The sequence below is a fragment of the Manacus candei genome, unplaced genomic scaffold (genome assembly GCF_025592945.1).
Source record: "Manacus candei isolate 608988 ecotype Guabito, Panama unplaced genomic scaffold, ASM2559294v1 h1tg000153l, whole genome shotgun sequence".
Taxonomy (NCBI): Eukaryota; Metazoa; Chordata; class Aves; order Passeriformes; family Pipridae; genus Manacus; species Manacus candei.
Window position 1 is genome coordinate 2,732,837 of NW_026138201.1, and position 15,106 is coordinate 2,747,942.

A 15,106-nucleotide genomic window follows, 5' to 3' on the forward strand; every position below is an offset into this window, starting at 1 on the left:
TACTGTGTCAGGGCTGTTTGTGATGGAGTATGACTGCCTTGTTATGGATTTGATGCTGCTGCACTGGGTTTTGAGGTGGTGGAATGTCCCTGAGTGAGGCCAAGGGCTTTCCCAGTTGTATCCAACCTTTATTTGCAAACAGGTAGATGAACAGGCAGAAGGCTGAACTCTGACCTTGTTTTCATTTTGTGATGCAGATAACCAACTACCTGAACTGGGTAGTGAGGAATCTGGCTGATCTGGAGGTGCAGATGGGTGCAGTAAAGAAAGTACACAGCTTCCTGAACATGGAGTCGGAGAACTATGAAGGCTGCTTGGGTATTGCACTCTAATCTTTTGGGGTTTTTGTGTGGTAATGGGAAAGAATGGTAGACTTGGTCATGCAAAATGTACACACCACTTTGGCCAAAATCTCTTCTCATTGATGTGGAGGAACTGCCACTGATGTGAGTGACAAGGAGAGCCAAAAGCAGCTATGAGATATGTTGCCCATGCCAGTCAACATGAAAAGAAATCCCTGTCTAATGCTGGGGAGACAGAGAATGGCCCTGTGGTACAATCAGGAAATACCAGTTATAGATATTTTCATATGGGAAAATGGTATTTCATATAGTATTTTCATTTTGTTCATATGGGATGAATAAAACATCCATGTAGCTATTTAAGAAACAAACATAGGGATAATGCACCATCAGTCACATGCTTCACAATCTCTGACCTTTGCAGCAAATGGGGACTACAGGACAGGGTCACACTGTCAGACTTTGTCAGCTGAGGCCTGAGCTGCACCTCAGTTTGTGCTGCACACACTCAAATTGCCTCTGAGGGGTATTTTAGAAGCGGTTGAAGGGCGAGACCGAGAAGGTTGGCAGGCTGACAAGCTTCCCTGGAAAGCCAAGCTCCTCAGTGTGGAGACAAAACCTGCTGCCTATTTGCAAACCAGGATGAAATACGAGCTCTGATAATGTCAACAGCTCGTGTTGTACAGCAGTGACAACATCCCCCTGACGCTGCCCTTCCTGTGCCGGTTACTGACCGCGGAACGCGCTCACCCTGCGCTGGACTCGCCATCCTCTGTTCCTTTGCCTTCTCCCCGTTTCACTGCCAAGACACACTTCAGCATCTGCCCTCTCTCCTTATGTGTTGAGAGCTGGAAGCCAAGTGCTAATGTGCCTGCCTGGCAGGTCCCAGCCCAGCTCCCCCCTTGGCAGGGAACTGGGGCTCCATTTCTGGAGGTGCCCTGGCAGGAGAGAGGGGGGAAAGGGGACTGTCCTAAAGGGTGACCTCTGGCAGCACTCATTTCAGTTTGTTTTTCTGTAACTATTTCAGATCCCTCTCAAGTCCCCAAAGACTGGCCCCAGGAGGGGGAAATCAAGATTGAAAATTTGTGTGTTCGGTATGAAAACAACCTGAAGCCTGTTCTCAAGCACGTTAAGGCGTACATCAAACCAGGACAAAAGGTATCAAGCAACTGCTCATCTTCCTCATCCTGGAGCAGATCCCTCCTTACTGTGTTTGCTTTTCTAAGGTAGTAGAAAAGCAAGAATAACAACAGCTTGCAGTGGCAGATATATACATTGACAATCCTCCCTGAGGTCCCTGGGCATGGGTCAAAAACTTACACTGATAAGAGCTGGTTCTTGGTTGGGATCAGCTTTCCTTATCAGAGTCCCATTTCTTTCCAAGTCCATCTCCGTCTCATAGGGGGAACCTGAGTGGCAGATGAGATTAGACCTGGAACACCAGACTGGAACTGAGTGAAAATGCAAGAATATCTCATATTTCAGCAAAGTGTCATCGGAGTCCAGATCAAAACACAGAAGTTTTGTAAATGTTCCTGGGACAAGTCCTTATGATGTAGAGAGGCAGAAAAAGGAAGTGTGTCTTGCCATACTGTTTTGTTTTTCCCCTGGTGTCTGCCTCTGCCAGTTGGGAAGGACCTTTCTAGTCACCAGCAGCACAACCCAGTCCAGCTTTCCCAAAATAACTGCAGGTCTGATTTACAGCTTCCCTCTGCAAGGAAGTGACATCTTGCTGTCTTTTGCAGGTTGGGATCTGCGGTCGGACTGGCAGTGGCAAGTCCTCCCTGTCTCTGGCATTCTTCAGGATGGTGGACATATTCGATGGTTAGTTTTCACTGGGGGATGTTGTCACTCCTAACCTGCTCCCCCCTTATTTCTTCAGAATGAGCGAGGAGACTTTTTGATGGTTTCCATCCTGGCTCTTGGATACTTGATTAGAATGGGGTTTGTTATGCCTGATCCTTCAAAATACAAAGTGTCCTACTGTGAGCAACACTCGGTTCTTGCAGCAAATGTTGCACACAGACCATACCTCTAAGTTTTTAAAAACTTTTCTGTGGATGCTCTGACAAAACAATGTGTCATTTCTGGGACATGATGAAAAAATATGTAACTCTTTGGAGTGTTTAAATTTCTCCCTAAAGAATAACTTCATTAACTTATTATAGCTGTCAAAATATTAGCAGAGTAGAAACTAGAACTCAACAAGTCATTCTCTAAATATTTATTTTTTATTTCATTGTGGTTTGTCACAACTGCAGCACAAACTGCCTAAAAGTTTGGAAATATTTGGCTGTTTTCACTCTCCCAGCTAATTGGCATGAACTGGTATGCAGCAATACCCACTCTGGCATTTACAATATAGATACATGTGTGCTGTTGTAGGATTATAGAAACCCACTGGAAAGTCATCCTTTTGTTTCAAAGGTTTCCTTGTTTCTAATTTAGCCATTGTGCATGGAATGTTTTCTAGGAAACCCCAGTAGGATGTGGGGGGATAAGTGAATCTGATGCAGATAATACTTGCTTTTGTTGTGGTTCTCTGCCTGTATGTATCTGTGGTAATAGGCTTCTGATTCATGGCCAGGGTTCCTGGTTATACAAGCATTGCAAACAAATAATAGCTATGTTTATGGCCAACGTGAAGTTTCCTTCTACTTAAATATCCTTGCTGTATATTTTATTTGTCTGCTTCTTCTGCATCCCTGATTTTTCCCGATGGGAATGTCTAAGTCTTTTCTAATCAAGCTCTGTTTATCCTTTGTGCACGTCCCTCTCTCAGCTAGACCAATATTTGGCCTCTGTGCTGCTCCACTTCTGGGTGGGGTTCCTGACTCTAATAAAAGTTACATAACAAGATTTCGAGTAACTTTGCTAGAGCCAAGATTTCATTCATGTTGTTCCTTAGATCTTTGTTATCTCTTCAAATCTGTATGTGTTCCATTTTATTTCACTACTCTTGCTTCTTTCTTTGTGCTTTAGTGTTTCCCTTCTCTTGCCCTCTGTTTCAACTACTTCTCATTTCTCTACTGTCTTGCTTGACAGATCATTATTTTCCCAGTTTCCCAACTTCTCTCGAATTTACTTTTTCCCTTCTCATCTCCTCTTTTCTTTTCCTTGAACACCTTGGCTTCTACCAAATATGCATTTCCTTAGAACAGGGACTCACAGATCAACCTATAAGATGCAGCATCATGACAATTGGGAACGACAGAAGAGACACACGTGCACAGCTCTGAATATCCATGTATCTGCCAGGTTTTCCACATGGAAACTGCGGAAGTGCCTGATGAAAATACCCCTTACCATGTTCTCATGCAGTTTTACCTGGCCCATCCCATCCCTGTAACCTGGAGGAAGTTTCCATGCCCAGGGGAAGTCAGTGGGGTCAGTCACTCCTAGATTTTTTTTGAGGATTCAAGGGAAGAAGGAGATTCCTTCTGCCCTTATCACCATCATCCATTTACAGAACAGCCAAACAGTTTCTCTTGTACATTTTTCCCATCTCCCTCGCCTGAATATCACCCGTTGCCACACCCAGAACATCATAAATCAGATTTTCTGATGAGATCCATGTGTTCATTGACCTGAAGTAGTGACTAGAAAAGGAAAAAATCCTCTTTCTTTACCCATTATCCCAGCTGTTCCCGCAACTTCTTGTTAGGGAATGAACTGCTGGGAGAAGGAGTGATTAATGTGACTGCTTCCAGTAATCTTATGGCAACAGAGCAGTATGTGGCTAATTTGCATCAAATACTCAAATGGAATAGAGCTGTAGGAATGAGCATGAGTGGAGCAGGACATCCTTTTTGTTTTTCTGATCAACCTCTTGATAAAATGTTGATACCACCCCATTCCTTCTGAAGTTTGAAGGATAGCTTTGTCTCCTGATGTATGGGTTGCAGATAAATAAATACATATATTGTGCACAAGCAATTGTGCACAACCTCAAAGTAAATATCTACTGCAACTGCTGAATTCCAGGGGAACAAAGAAAGGCCCAGGATGTGGCTAACTACAGAAGTTGCTCTTGCTCTTGTTCTGTTTGGCTGTAAAGCTCAGGTTGCCCCATAATAAATCATCTTTCTGGTACTATCATTAATCACAAAGCAGGAAAGCCATGTCTTTTGTTTAAGGAGGGTGGGGGACAAAAAAAAAAGGCAGGGAGCAAGGTGATAGTGTCACTAATAAGCTGGGATACCTCTGGCTTGTGTTGTTACTTAAATCCACATTTCCCAGGTGGATGACAGTGCTGAGAGGTCACAGAGGCAGAGCCCAGCCCAAAGGAGCTGTTTTCCCTCATGTCTTCTGCATGTTGTTTCAAACAGGGAGGATAATGATTGATGGAATAGACATCAGCAAGTTGCCTCTTCACACTCTGCGCTCCCGACTCTCCATCATTCTCCAGGATCCAATCCTGTTCAGTGGCTCCATCCGGTAGGTGTCTGTCATCGGGGGGGACAGACCATTGCATGGCCTGTTTGGAACAGGAATATAAGGAATAGGGAAGTAACCTGCCTAGTTCAGTCCAACCATATGCACACAGTCTGCCCAGGGGAAGTCAAGTGGCACATACCATGCCAAGGTGTTAATTTGCAGAAGAGTTGAATGTAATCTCAGTAACGAGACTCCTGTTACGGTTTTCTTTGCAGCTTTAACTTGGATCCAGAATGCAAGTGCACTGATGACAGACTCTGGGAAGCACTGGAGATTGCTCAGCTGAAGAACATGGTCAAGTCATTGCCAGGAGGCCTTGGTATGTCTGAAAAGTCTCTGGGAACACAGGACAATAATAAAATCGTGCATGCACATATAAAAAAATACATGTGATCTGACACTCTGAACCATCATGTAGGAGTTGACAGGCACGTAATGAAGATTCTCTCCCCATTCTAGAGAGAATATTCTTACTAAAAAGCTGAAGAGGAATCTGTTTTTCCACGCACTGTGGAAAAATCCTGCAGCACCTCAACATGATGGTGTGATTCTTGGGGCTGGCCTGTGCAGGGCCAGGAGCTGGACTTTGATGATCCTTGTGGGCCTTCTCTAACTCAGAAAATTCTATGATTCTATAATTGTATGATCATAGTGGGATAATTAGTCAGTAAGGACTAAAAAGAGCAATTTTACCTTCGCTCCTTTAGCAGAATCTGGCTCTGCCAGCAGAGCTGCAGCTCTTGTCTAGAACACTGACAGAGTATTTTTCTTACCATTTCAGATCCAATTCATGAAGGAAACTCACATATTTATTTCCATATTAAGCATATTTCATACTACTAAGATATTACCCTGCAGCCTACCAAATTTCCTAACAAATTTGGGCCAACTATTTAATGATATATTGCTCCTTTCCCAAGAAGCTGTGCTCACTTTTCTTGGTATCACTCCATTCCACTGTTCAGTCAAGATGATGATTATTAGCTTTTCTATTTTGGCCCTGGAAATAGTGCACAAGCAGAGCTTCCACAGACAGTATTTCAGTGGTTGTGACATTCAAAGTAACTGGTTTTATTCCAGATGCCATGGTCACAGAAGGAGGAGAGAACTTCAGTGTGGGGCAAAGGCAGCTCTTCTGTCTGGCCCGAGCCTTTGTCCGCAAGAGCAGCATTCTGATCATGGATGAAGCCACAGCATCCATTGACATGGCCACAGTGAGTAAAGCAATTAGCACCATGGATCTGCTTGGAGAAGAGGCACCCAAGTGTCAGCCATGAGATCTCAGCAGCATAAAAAGCTGACTGGTTTTGTTTCTCTCTTGTGCTTGGTTTCAGCCACTGCTCTTGATGTGGCTTGGGGATTGATGCCCATAGTGAGGGGGGGAAAATGATAAAATGAAATGTTTTACAAAGTCCCTGATTTCACGTTTCATTACGTTTCATTACCACCTCTGGTCTGCTGAGCAGATCAGAGATGGTATGGAATATGATGGTCTCTCTTAGGCACTTGAAGACACATGAATTAAAATGCAAAAAGGATGAAGTAACTGAAATGAGCTTTTCCTTTGACAGGAGAACATCTTGCAGAAGGTTGTGATGACTGCGTTCGCAGACCGCACGGTTGTAACAATAGCGGTGAGTACTGGTGCCAGAAAATGCTCTTTCCTCACTCCTCAGGCAGTTCATCTTGCCTTCCACCCATTAAACATCACTGTATAAAGCTAAAAACATCACAACATAGAAGGAAACCACAAGATCAGGGTATTCCCAGATACCAGAACAAGTCAAGACTGGATCAACAGGAAATCTTTCAGAAAATGCGGTCTTGCTATCAAACTAAAACACTTAGATCTCAAGAAACACTTTATAGAGAACTTCACCATCTTCAGTGTCTCCAAGAAAATGTGAAGTCAGTCTCACTAAAAAAATTGAAACCAGATACGTGGGTTAAACTGTTATTGAAAGTTGTGTCAAAATCTAGGTTTGAATTTTGCCTCTGAAGTCTATGTATGTTTAGTGCCTACAATCATGATGTGGTTTCTCAAGTTGGGCTATCTTTTCTCTCTTTCAGGATAAAAAGCTGTGTTTATGATAAGGGTTTAAAAAAACCTGAATCAATGGGAATCGCCCAAGCTTTAAGATCTCTTCAACTAAGGCTTTATAGTATTTTTTCCTGTTTTCCTGCCTTTTCACGTGCCCAAAAATTCCGTAAATCTGTGCAGGTATGCACATGAATGTGCAGACATATACATGCACACACATGGTGGATACCATGAGGAATATTTCCACCTTGTGACAGCAGGCTTAGTCAACAAACAGATGTTTTCTCCACGGGATAAGTGCATGTTTCAACAGCTGTTTCATTTACTTTGTCTGGAATCTGGTCCTGTGGTCAGAGATTAGAGTCAGGCCTCCTGGACTCTGGTTTCAAGTCTGTCAGTGACTAGTTTGTGTCGGGCAAACCACTTAACCCAGCTCATTTACAATGTGCTGTGAGGTTCTTGGATGTGTAAATGCTCAAGATGCCAATGGTTTGGGTGTTCTACATTTACACACCATTCCAATTTTCAGTACTGTCCTTCTGACTGGGATTATAGAATAATAGAATGGCCTGGGTTAGAAGGAACCTTAAAGATCATCTTGTTCCAACCCCCTGCCCTGAGCAGGGACACCTTCCACTAGACCAGGTTGCTCAGAGCCCCAACCAGCCTGGCCTTGGACACTTCCAGGAATGGGGCAGCCACAGCTTCTCTGGGCAACCTGGACTAGAAAGTCCAGTCCCTCATCACCTTCACAGGGAAGAATTTCCTCCTAATATCCAACCTAAACCTCCTCTCTGTCAGTTTGAAGCCATTCCCCCTTGTCCTGTCACTCCATGCTCTTGTAAATAGTCTCTCTCCATCTGTCTCCCTTCAGGTGCTCTCACTTTCCTTTTGCTTTGCCTTTCCAAATCTGGTGTATCAAGCAAAACAGCACACATTAATATTTAGCTTTCCTGACAGAACTGGCTTCATTTCCTTCCTCTCTTCGCTCACAGCTGACCCTTCCTTCACCCAGCTGTTTTTCTTTTCTGTTTTCCAGCATCGCGTCTCTCACATCTTGGATGCCAATCTTGTCCTAGTCCTTTCTGAGGGCTTTCTAGTTGAATGTGACACTGCCTCAAACTTACTCCTCAAAGAGGACGGCCTGTTCACCACTTTGGTGAAGACTCACAAGTAGACTCTCTCAGTCCACACTGTCCACGAGACTTCTGGCTCTTTGGTAGTTATTTTTACCTCTTTAGCTTCCTTTCACTCTACTGCCTTTCTGCTGCACAGCCCCTGAGACGACAGTGCAAGCAGGTGTTTATTGTGTGGTTCCTGGGTTTGTTTAATTCCATGACTATTTATGCTAAACATGGGTAACAAAGCTCAGACATTGAAACTGTCATGTCAAAGGAGCCCAACCCATAACGTGATCCCTGACTTTCAGCCTGTAAAGAGAAACATCCCACTTTTAAGAATTCATCCCATCTATACCTGAGTGGGTGTATTCACACAAAATTAAACTCAAACTGGTTTCATTCCTGTTGCCCATGGGGTTAAACTATTGCCTGGAGCACACTCAAATTAGATCTCAGATAATTCATTTATAGAAGGGGATAGCCCAGAGGGAGAGTAGACTGGTGGGGTACAGAGACCAAGGAGCAGAGCAGGATGCTAAGCCACCTGGCAGTGCAGGCATATCCAGGATGTTTCTCATCCATATTTCCTTAGGGGAAGAGGTATTTCAGGGATACCATAGGATTTATTCCAACAGCTGTGCTGTCTGTAATGGCAATTAGCACTCAAAGGTAAAGTGCATGCTTAGTATTTTCAGGCTTGGTGGCCCAGGCTGTAAAGAAATCTGGCTGTAATCTGGACATCAGATTAAAGATAAAGTACAAGGACCTACTCCAAATACAAAGGATAAACAAGGATAGCCTTTCCCCAGCTTGCTGTGCCTGGCATTAGGCCCGTTAATGACCTGCAGTGGGAATTATCAAAATGAAAACTTGTGTTTGTTTTCCTTTCGGGCAGCATCGGGTTCACACCATCCTCACTGCAGACCTGGTCATCGTCATGAAGAGAGGGAACATCTTGGAATATGACACACCTGAGAACCTACTTTCCCAGGAAGATGGCATCTTTGCTTCCTTTGTCCGGGCTGACATGTGAAGAAACCACATGATGCAATTTAACAGCTTATTTTTAAACAAATGAAACGCGAATATTTTCTATTCAATGTAACATCACTTTTACCTTTTTTGTCCTTTTTTTAGAGCTTCTTTCTTCACACTTCCATCTTCCAAAATAATAAAACCTATTGCAATACATGTATGCCTTGAAGCAATAAAAATGTCACTTTATTCAAAGCTATTAAAACTCACACGCACACACACATGCACGCATGGAGAGAGGAGTTCTTGCTTCCTGGGAATTTGGCATTTTCCTTAGACTTTTTATAGACTTTATTGTCTTTTATAGAGAGCAAAAGAATGCACTGATCTTATAAAGTACATATGTTAGGCTGGAACTGGCAACTGAATCGTGCACTTTGTCAAGGAAACGAGAGGTTCCCCAGAAGCATTCTGTCCCCAGAGGGGAAAAACTGGGAAAAAAATCCAACCCCGTAAGGCCTGGGGCAGTATGCTGCATTCCAAAGGCATAAACTTTGCTCTCCAAGTTGTAGTGTAGGAGCAGTGAATGAGGGAAAGGAATTTCATCAGAAACAAGGAAATCCTTCCTGTCCTTCACTCCAGTTAGCACGCTTTACTTGTGACACTACTATTTTCAGTGCAATGATGGCTTATTCCTACAGTCAGTTCTTCCTAAATCCATATTAATTCTGCCAGCTTTTATCAACCAGAGATTCAAATCATCTTATAAATATGCATGCTTTGATAGGCTTACAGAAGAATTTTGTACAGTATCTCAAGATTTTGTATTAAAATTCATCTGAATTTATAAACTTGGTATTAGCCAATCTTTTAATCATGCCCACTAAAATATTCTACTTAATTACCCACCACTAATTGTTTTGTATGTCTTTAATCCTTCATGTTATTTTTTTTTTTATCCTGGGATAACCTTTTCCTTTACCCATTTTTGGCACATCTTTGCATCAGATCTAGTACAAGGAGGTATGATTTTCAAATTATTACTGTATCTTGAAAAATTAGGTGAAGTTAGATAGATATTTAGCTCATGCAGGTTTGGAAAGGTTGCTTGCACTTGACTAATACACATGGTTAAATCCTGATCCATGTCAACTCCATGTAAATCTCCAGAAGGAGTTTCACACACATATTTTCAAAGGCACAGATGAGACATCAGCTTCTGTAACAGCATTCAATGTGATTCTTATTCACCAATTGCTACAAAATTTAGGAAGACCACGAGATGAACTTAAACCTATTTTTAGTGCAATTAAAATAACATAAGACACAGTATTTGGCCCAAAGAAATGCAATGAATTTTGGAAAAGTTCTAGGGCTTAAAACTGGGATCACATTTAGTCTGGTAGCATAATAGCATGGTTTATCTCTTTTATTGATTTTTGGAGGGTTTTTTCCCTCTGAACTATTGTAAATAAAAGCTGTGTGACACAACTAAACAAAGAAGCTCAGTCTTGAACAATTTATGAGGGGAAGTACTTCTGTGATTTCCCTGTCTACTGCTGTGAAAAGTTTTTCTTCTTTTCTGGATTAATTCTCTGTGTTGACCTTTGTCATACAAATAAAATAAACTAAAAAAACAAGCAGATGTTTGCAGCAGAAGCACGTATTGTTACCCAAATTTCACAGCCAGAAGACCAAAACAATTCTTGATTTAATTTCATTGTCTTCAGCGAAAAGCTAACTGGATTCCTTGCTGTCAGACTCAGCCAGTATGAAGTACAAAAAACTTTGTTTATCTGTGTATCTTTGATGATGATGCAATCTTGATTTATTTTAAGTATTTATTTGAAGTAATGCCAACTAGTTCAGTGAGATCCCAGTTCCCACTACCTTAAAGAGTTGCCTGGGGTTGTGTGAGGTATATTTAAGAGAGGCCAATAATTAGCACCTCTTTTCTCTTACATTTGTCCCAGGGCCATTACAGGTGTAAGAAGCACCTTTCTTGCTCATCTAGAGCTATAGAAGTTGATACTGCTGTTTAAACACATAGAAAAGAAAACTTATTATGGGATGAGAAAAACCTAGCAGCCTGATTCCTTCATTTTGAAGGAGGAGAGCAGGAATGTTGGCCCTACTGTTAGGTTAACCATGGTCAAAGTGTTTGGTAAGCAGGTTTAGAAAACAGTCTGATTTCTAAAGCAGATAAATCCTATTCAAAATAGACAAATCCAAACAGAGCTGACAAACATAATCCAACTGCTGTAGACATATGAGATCTCCCCCTGTTATAGCTGCTGTGCACGTGATGGTATAAACTCACCAAAGGCTAGGGTGAACTTTTTAAGGTGTTTTTCTCTAACAGAGGAGGGTGTTGCCAACTGTATCACAGTTGTTTTGTTACTAAGAAGGGTGTAGAAGTGAAACTGGAAACAAATTTCTTTCGATTTCATGTAAAAGTCTGAAGTGGGTCCCATTTGGGAGCTGTTTCCTTGGGCCGTGGCAGGAACAAGGTAAAGGAAACATCAGCCTTATTCTCTTCCACAGCATCCTCACCCTTTTTCTTCACCATCTCCCTATATCACACCCTCTTTGAGGCTCCCGCTTGTATCCCGGAATGCTCCTTATTCTGCCTGTGCCCTCCCACTCCTTGATTTACCCTCACACCCTCTGCCCCATTTCTCCACTCACACAGCACTGCACTCCCTCTCCTTTCCCCCTGTCTTTAGCTTTCTACCATAACACCCCTCCCCTTCAGGGGAACACTCAAGTGTCATGTTTTGAGGTTGGTTTGTTCCTCTGAGTGTTAAACCAAGCCAGCTTTCATTACCCAGATGATATGCACTAGAACTATGAACTTCCTCCTCTTGCAAAGGAGCTTTGAAAGCAAACACTGACTGCACATTTCTTTAACTATGGACAGAGGAAAATCATCTCTGTGAGAGAGCCTTAATTATGTTTCTCATCTCCATTTCTTTTTCTGTTAACTGTTTCTGTGACAGAAGCAGCAAAGTAGAAGGATCACTGAATCACAGGATCACTGAATCACAGAATCACTGAATGGTTTGGGTTGGGAGGGACCTTAAATCTCATCTTATTCCACCCCCTGCCATGGGCAGGGACACCTTTCACTGTCCCAGATTGCTCCAAGCTCCATCAAACCTTGAACAGTCCCAGGGATGGGGTAGCCACAGCTTCTGTGGGCAACCTGTGCCAGGGCCTCCCCACCCTCACAGGGAAGAATATGGCCCAAAGAATTTGGCATCCCATTATATGTAAAACCTGTGCAAAAAGTGATCACGTAGAATTACGTTTTCTTAAAATTCTAATACAATTTTGAATGTGGTCAAGTTCCAACCTCTTAAACAATAAATTGTTTTATTTAATTAATTGTGCCCTTTTTGCTTCCTAAAGCAATGGGCTGTCATGCTTTGTTGTGAAAAGATGCATTCACAGACCACTTTGCTAATGTGTCATGGGAAGCTGAAGGAAACCTAACACATACATTTTACACAAGCTTTTTTAGATATTTTATCACAAATGGAGATATAGTGCACTCGAGGCAAACAGACACCTTTGTAGAAAAAGCTGTGGACAGGGGCCATCTCTCCATTATCATGTTTCCATTATCTGGTGGCAAAAGTTGGAGCATGTTTCCCTTGGAAGCACTATAACCCAGTGTGATACTGCCAATTGAAATCTGTTTGAAAACATCTAGTGAAACCACAGTGCTACTTGTAAAAATCTCTTTGGAGTAATGATTCTCCCATTAAATGTGTTTAAAAGCAAAAATTAACTCAGCATACTCGTATCCTCAAGTAGTATTTTTGAAAGCTTTATTTAAAATCAAAATATGTTACGTAAATTCTCTGATATAAATTCCAGGATGGCATGTGAAGAGCTCTTTAGTTTCTTTGGAAATAAATCCTTTCAGAGGCAAAACTAAGAGAGCACTAAGAAAAGTCTGAAAACAAAACTGTAAATCAAATTATTCATTGCCATGCAAACATCCCAATAATTTCCACACTGGTTTTTTACTGCCTTGTTTTCTCTCCACTAGAATCGACCTGTGTGCCGAACTGTGGGGAAAGATTAACAGGTTTTCAAATTATCAAATAATTGTTGGAAGGAAGAAGTTCTGTCTAACAAATTAGCAACTTGCTGATGTTGCTTTGGCAGGACAGCTGAGTATATTGGCTTGTGTGAAGCCATGGAGTTCAGAGGAGCTTCCAAATGTAATCCTTCAAGAGAAAAGAGATTTTTAGAAAATCTACTTACTACGGTTGCTATTAATTATTCACTATTAACAGCATTTGTCTGCTGTTACACACTCCCCATGCAAACATAACAGACATTCCTGGTAGGGGCTGTTTATTTCTCTAGTATAATAAGCCACCTTCTTAAGAGATTATAAACAAGAAGTCATTTAAATATTTTATTTTTTTTAAATTAGTTTCTCTTTGGTGTAATTCTCATTCATCACAATGCAAGATGCCTTCTTTTATTTCCATGGAACATGGAGATTTTCATCCTATGAAGAACTATATAATAATGCAGCATTCAGCTCACACGTTGCACTTTTCACTGCCCAGTGCATTCATTCCCATGTATGTATATTAGTCTGGTTTATATACAAATACATTACATGGTTATACAACTTTTGGATTAAAGGTATAAGTAAGTAATGAACAGTGTCAGCTAGGACTGCCCATAAGAGTTCCTCGTAGCTATTCCCATGACATTTCTTAACTCTCCCTTTAATTTACTTCAGGGTTTTCTTGCTACATCCATAAATATCACTAAAACGTCCAGTAAAATATTTAACCATGTAACTAAGGAACTAATGCAGCTCAGTGTAAATGACAAGGTCCAGAACCACCACCCTTCAGGATCACAGTTACAGATGCCCCAAAGCAGCATATTCTTTCATATTTAATGGTTATATGTGTTTTTATTCTACTGGTCAGATTAGGCCCTTACTCCTTCAGCAGTGTGACCATTAGATTTCTCCATCAGAGGCAGGAACCTGAAGTTTTAGAGGCTCTGAGTACTGCAGATTTTCATGGCTGAATCATTTGGGTTTGGGGCTTTCTGCTTCTCCAGGTCTCACCACAGCACCTGAGATCTGAGGGCTTGGAGTTGCCAGTTATTCTGTGACACGATCTTAAAATAAGACATGGCATCTCTCTTCCATCAGTGGCATAATCTTGGTTTAACCCTCACCCTGCAGCCAGCAAGAGATAATCAATTATGGGAAAGGGGTACTGGAAACACAAAGAGGGAAAGGCAAAAAAATTCCATTTCACAAACCAGAAGAAAAATAAAAATCTCTTTCAGGTGGTAGTATGGCCCCCTCAGCCAGTTCTGGGCTTCCCAAAAGAGGAGAAAAAATTCTATTGTTCTCATCTTGGGCTGAAGTCAGTCATAAGCTTTATGGTTGCTGCTGCACAAGAGGAATAAGCACAGTTTGGACAAGGAGATGGAATGAAAAGCCCTGCCCTCAACACCTGGCTTTGTTCCTCCAGATACCACCAGAAGAAAAGAAGAAATGGCAGCTCTAATTTATCCCAGCAGTAGGAGTTATCCCTCTCTTAGTTTCTGTCTTTTTGCTGTGGGGAGCAGCTTTACCTGTTCCTTGATCCAACCTTTAGGCTCTACCTACACAGCCAAATGGGAAAAGTGAAACTGCCCATCTGTGGGAGCATCCCTGTGTCTAAACCCACAGCTATCCCAAAATAAGGTTGCTTTGTCCATCCTGCACATTTACAACAGTCTCTGGACTATGCTTGGGGCATCCCACGCCCAAGCCACACCTGGGCACTGGGTGGGAGGGAGGTGCTGCCCGACATGAGCCCAAACCCTGCCATGGAAGAATTACAGAATGATTTAGGTTGGAAAACATCTCCAAAATCATCAGGTCCAACTTTTGACTGAACACCACCTCGTCAGCTGAGTGCCACATCTAGTCATTTCTTGAACACTTCCAGGGGTAGAGACTTGACCACCTCCCTGGGCAGCCCATACCAATGCTTGACCACCCTTTCAGTGAGGAAATTCTTCCTGAAAGACTTGGACAAATGACTTTGCAGTGGAAGATGTTTTTAAAAAAATTGGGTATTGGACATTTTGAGATAACATTTAGTGAGGAAATCCCTGGTCCACAGGAGTTAAAATCCAAATGTCATCTGGAAACTTGAGATGAGACTGAGCAGAAGGAAGAGGGCAATGACACC

General features: G+C 42.1%; 2 protein-coding genes across 13 annotated transcripts in view; one reads left to right on the forward strand and one right to left on the reverse strand.

The window, feature by feature from the left end:
- ABCC9 (ATP binding cassette subfamily C member 9) overlaps positions 1-9,157 on the forward strand; it is a 68,998-nt gene extending 59,841 nt beyond the window's left edge. For 9 of the 12 annotated variants that reach the window (XM_051772367.1, XM_051772365.1, XM_051772369.1 and 6 more), the window contains 9 exons: positions 198-318; positions 1,330-1,460; positions 2,048-2,126; positions 4,631-4,739; positions 4,955-5,058; positions 5,820-5,953; positions 6,311-6,373; positions 7,820-7,999; positions 8,797-9,006. In XM_051772367.1, coding sequence (XP_051628327.1) covers positions 198-318; positions 1,330-1,460; positions 2,048-2,126; positions 4,631-4,739; positions 4,955-5,058; positions 5,820-5,953; positions 6,311-6,373; positions 7,820-7,957 — 879 coding nt within the window. In that variant the 3' untranslated portion in view covers positions 7,958-7,999; positions 8,797-9,006. Of the gene's footprint in view, positions 1-197; positions 319-1,329; positions 1,461-2,047; positions 2,127-4,630; positions 4,740-4,954; positions 5,059-5,819; positions 5,954-6,310; positions 6,374-7,819; positions 8,000-8,796 lie in introns of all 12 variants that reach the window. The other 3 variants (XM_051772366.1, XM_051772371.1, XM_051772374.1) reach the window with 1 other exon arrangement.
- SPX (spexin hormone) overlaps positions 1-15,106 on the reverse strand; it is a 288,585-nt gene that overhangs the window by 140,136 nt on the left and 133,343 nt on the right. The window lies entirely within an intron of this gene.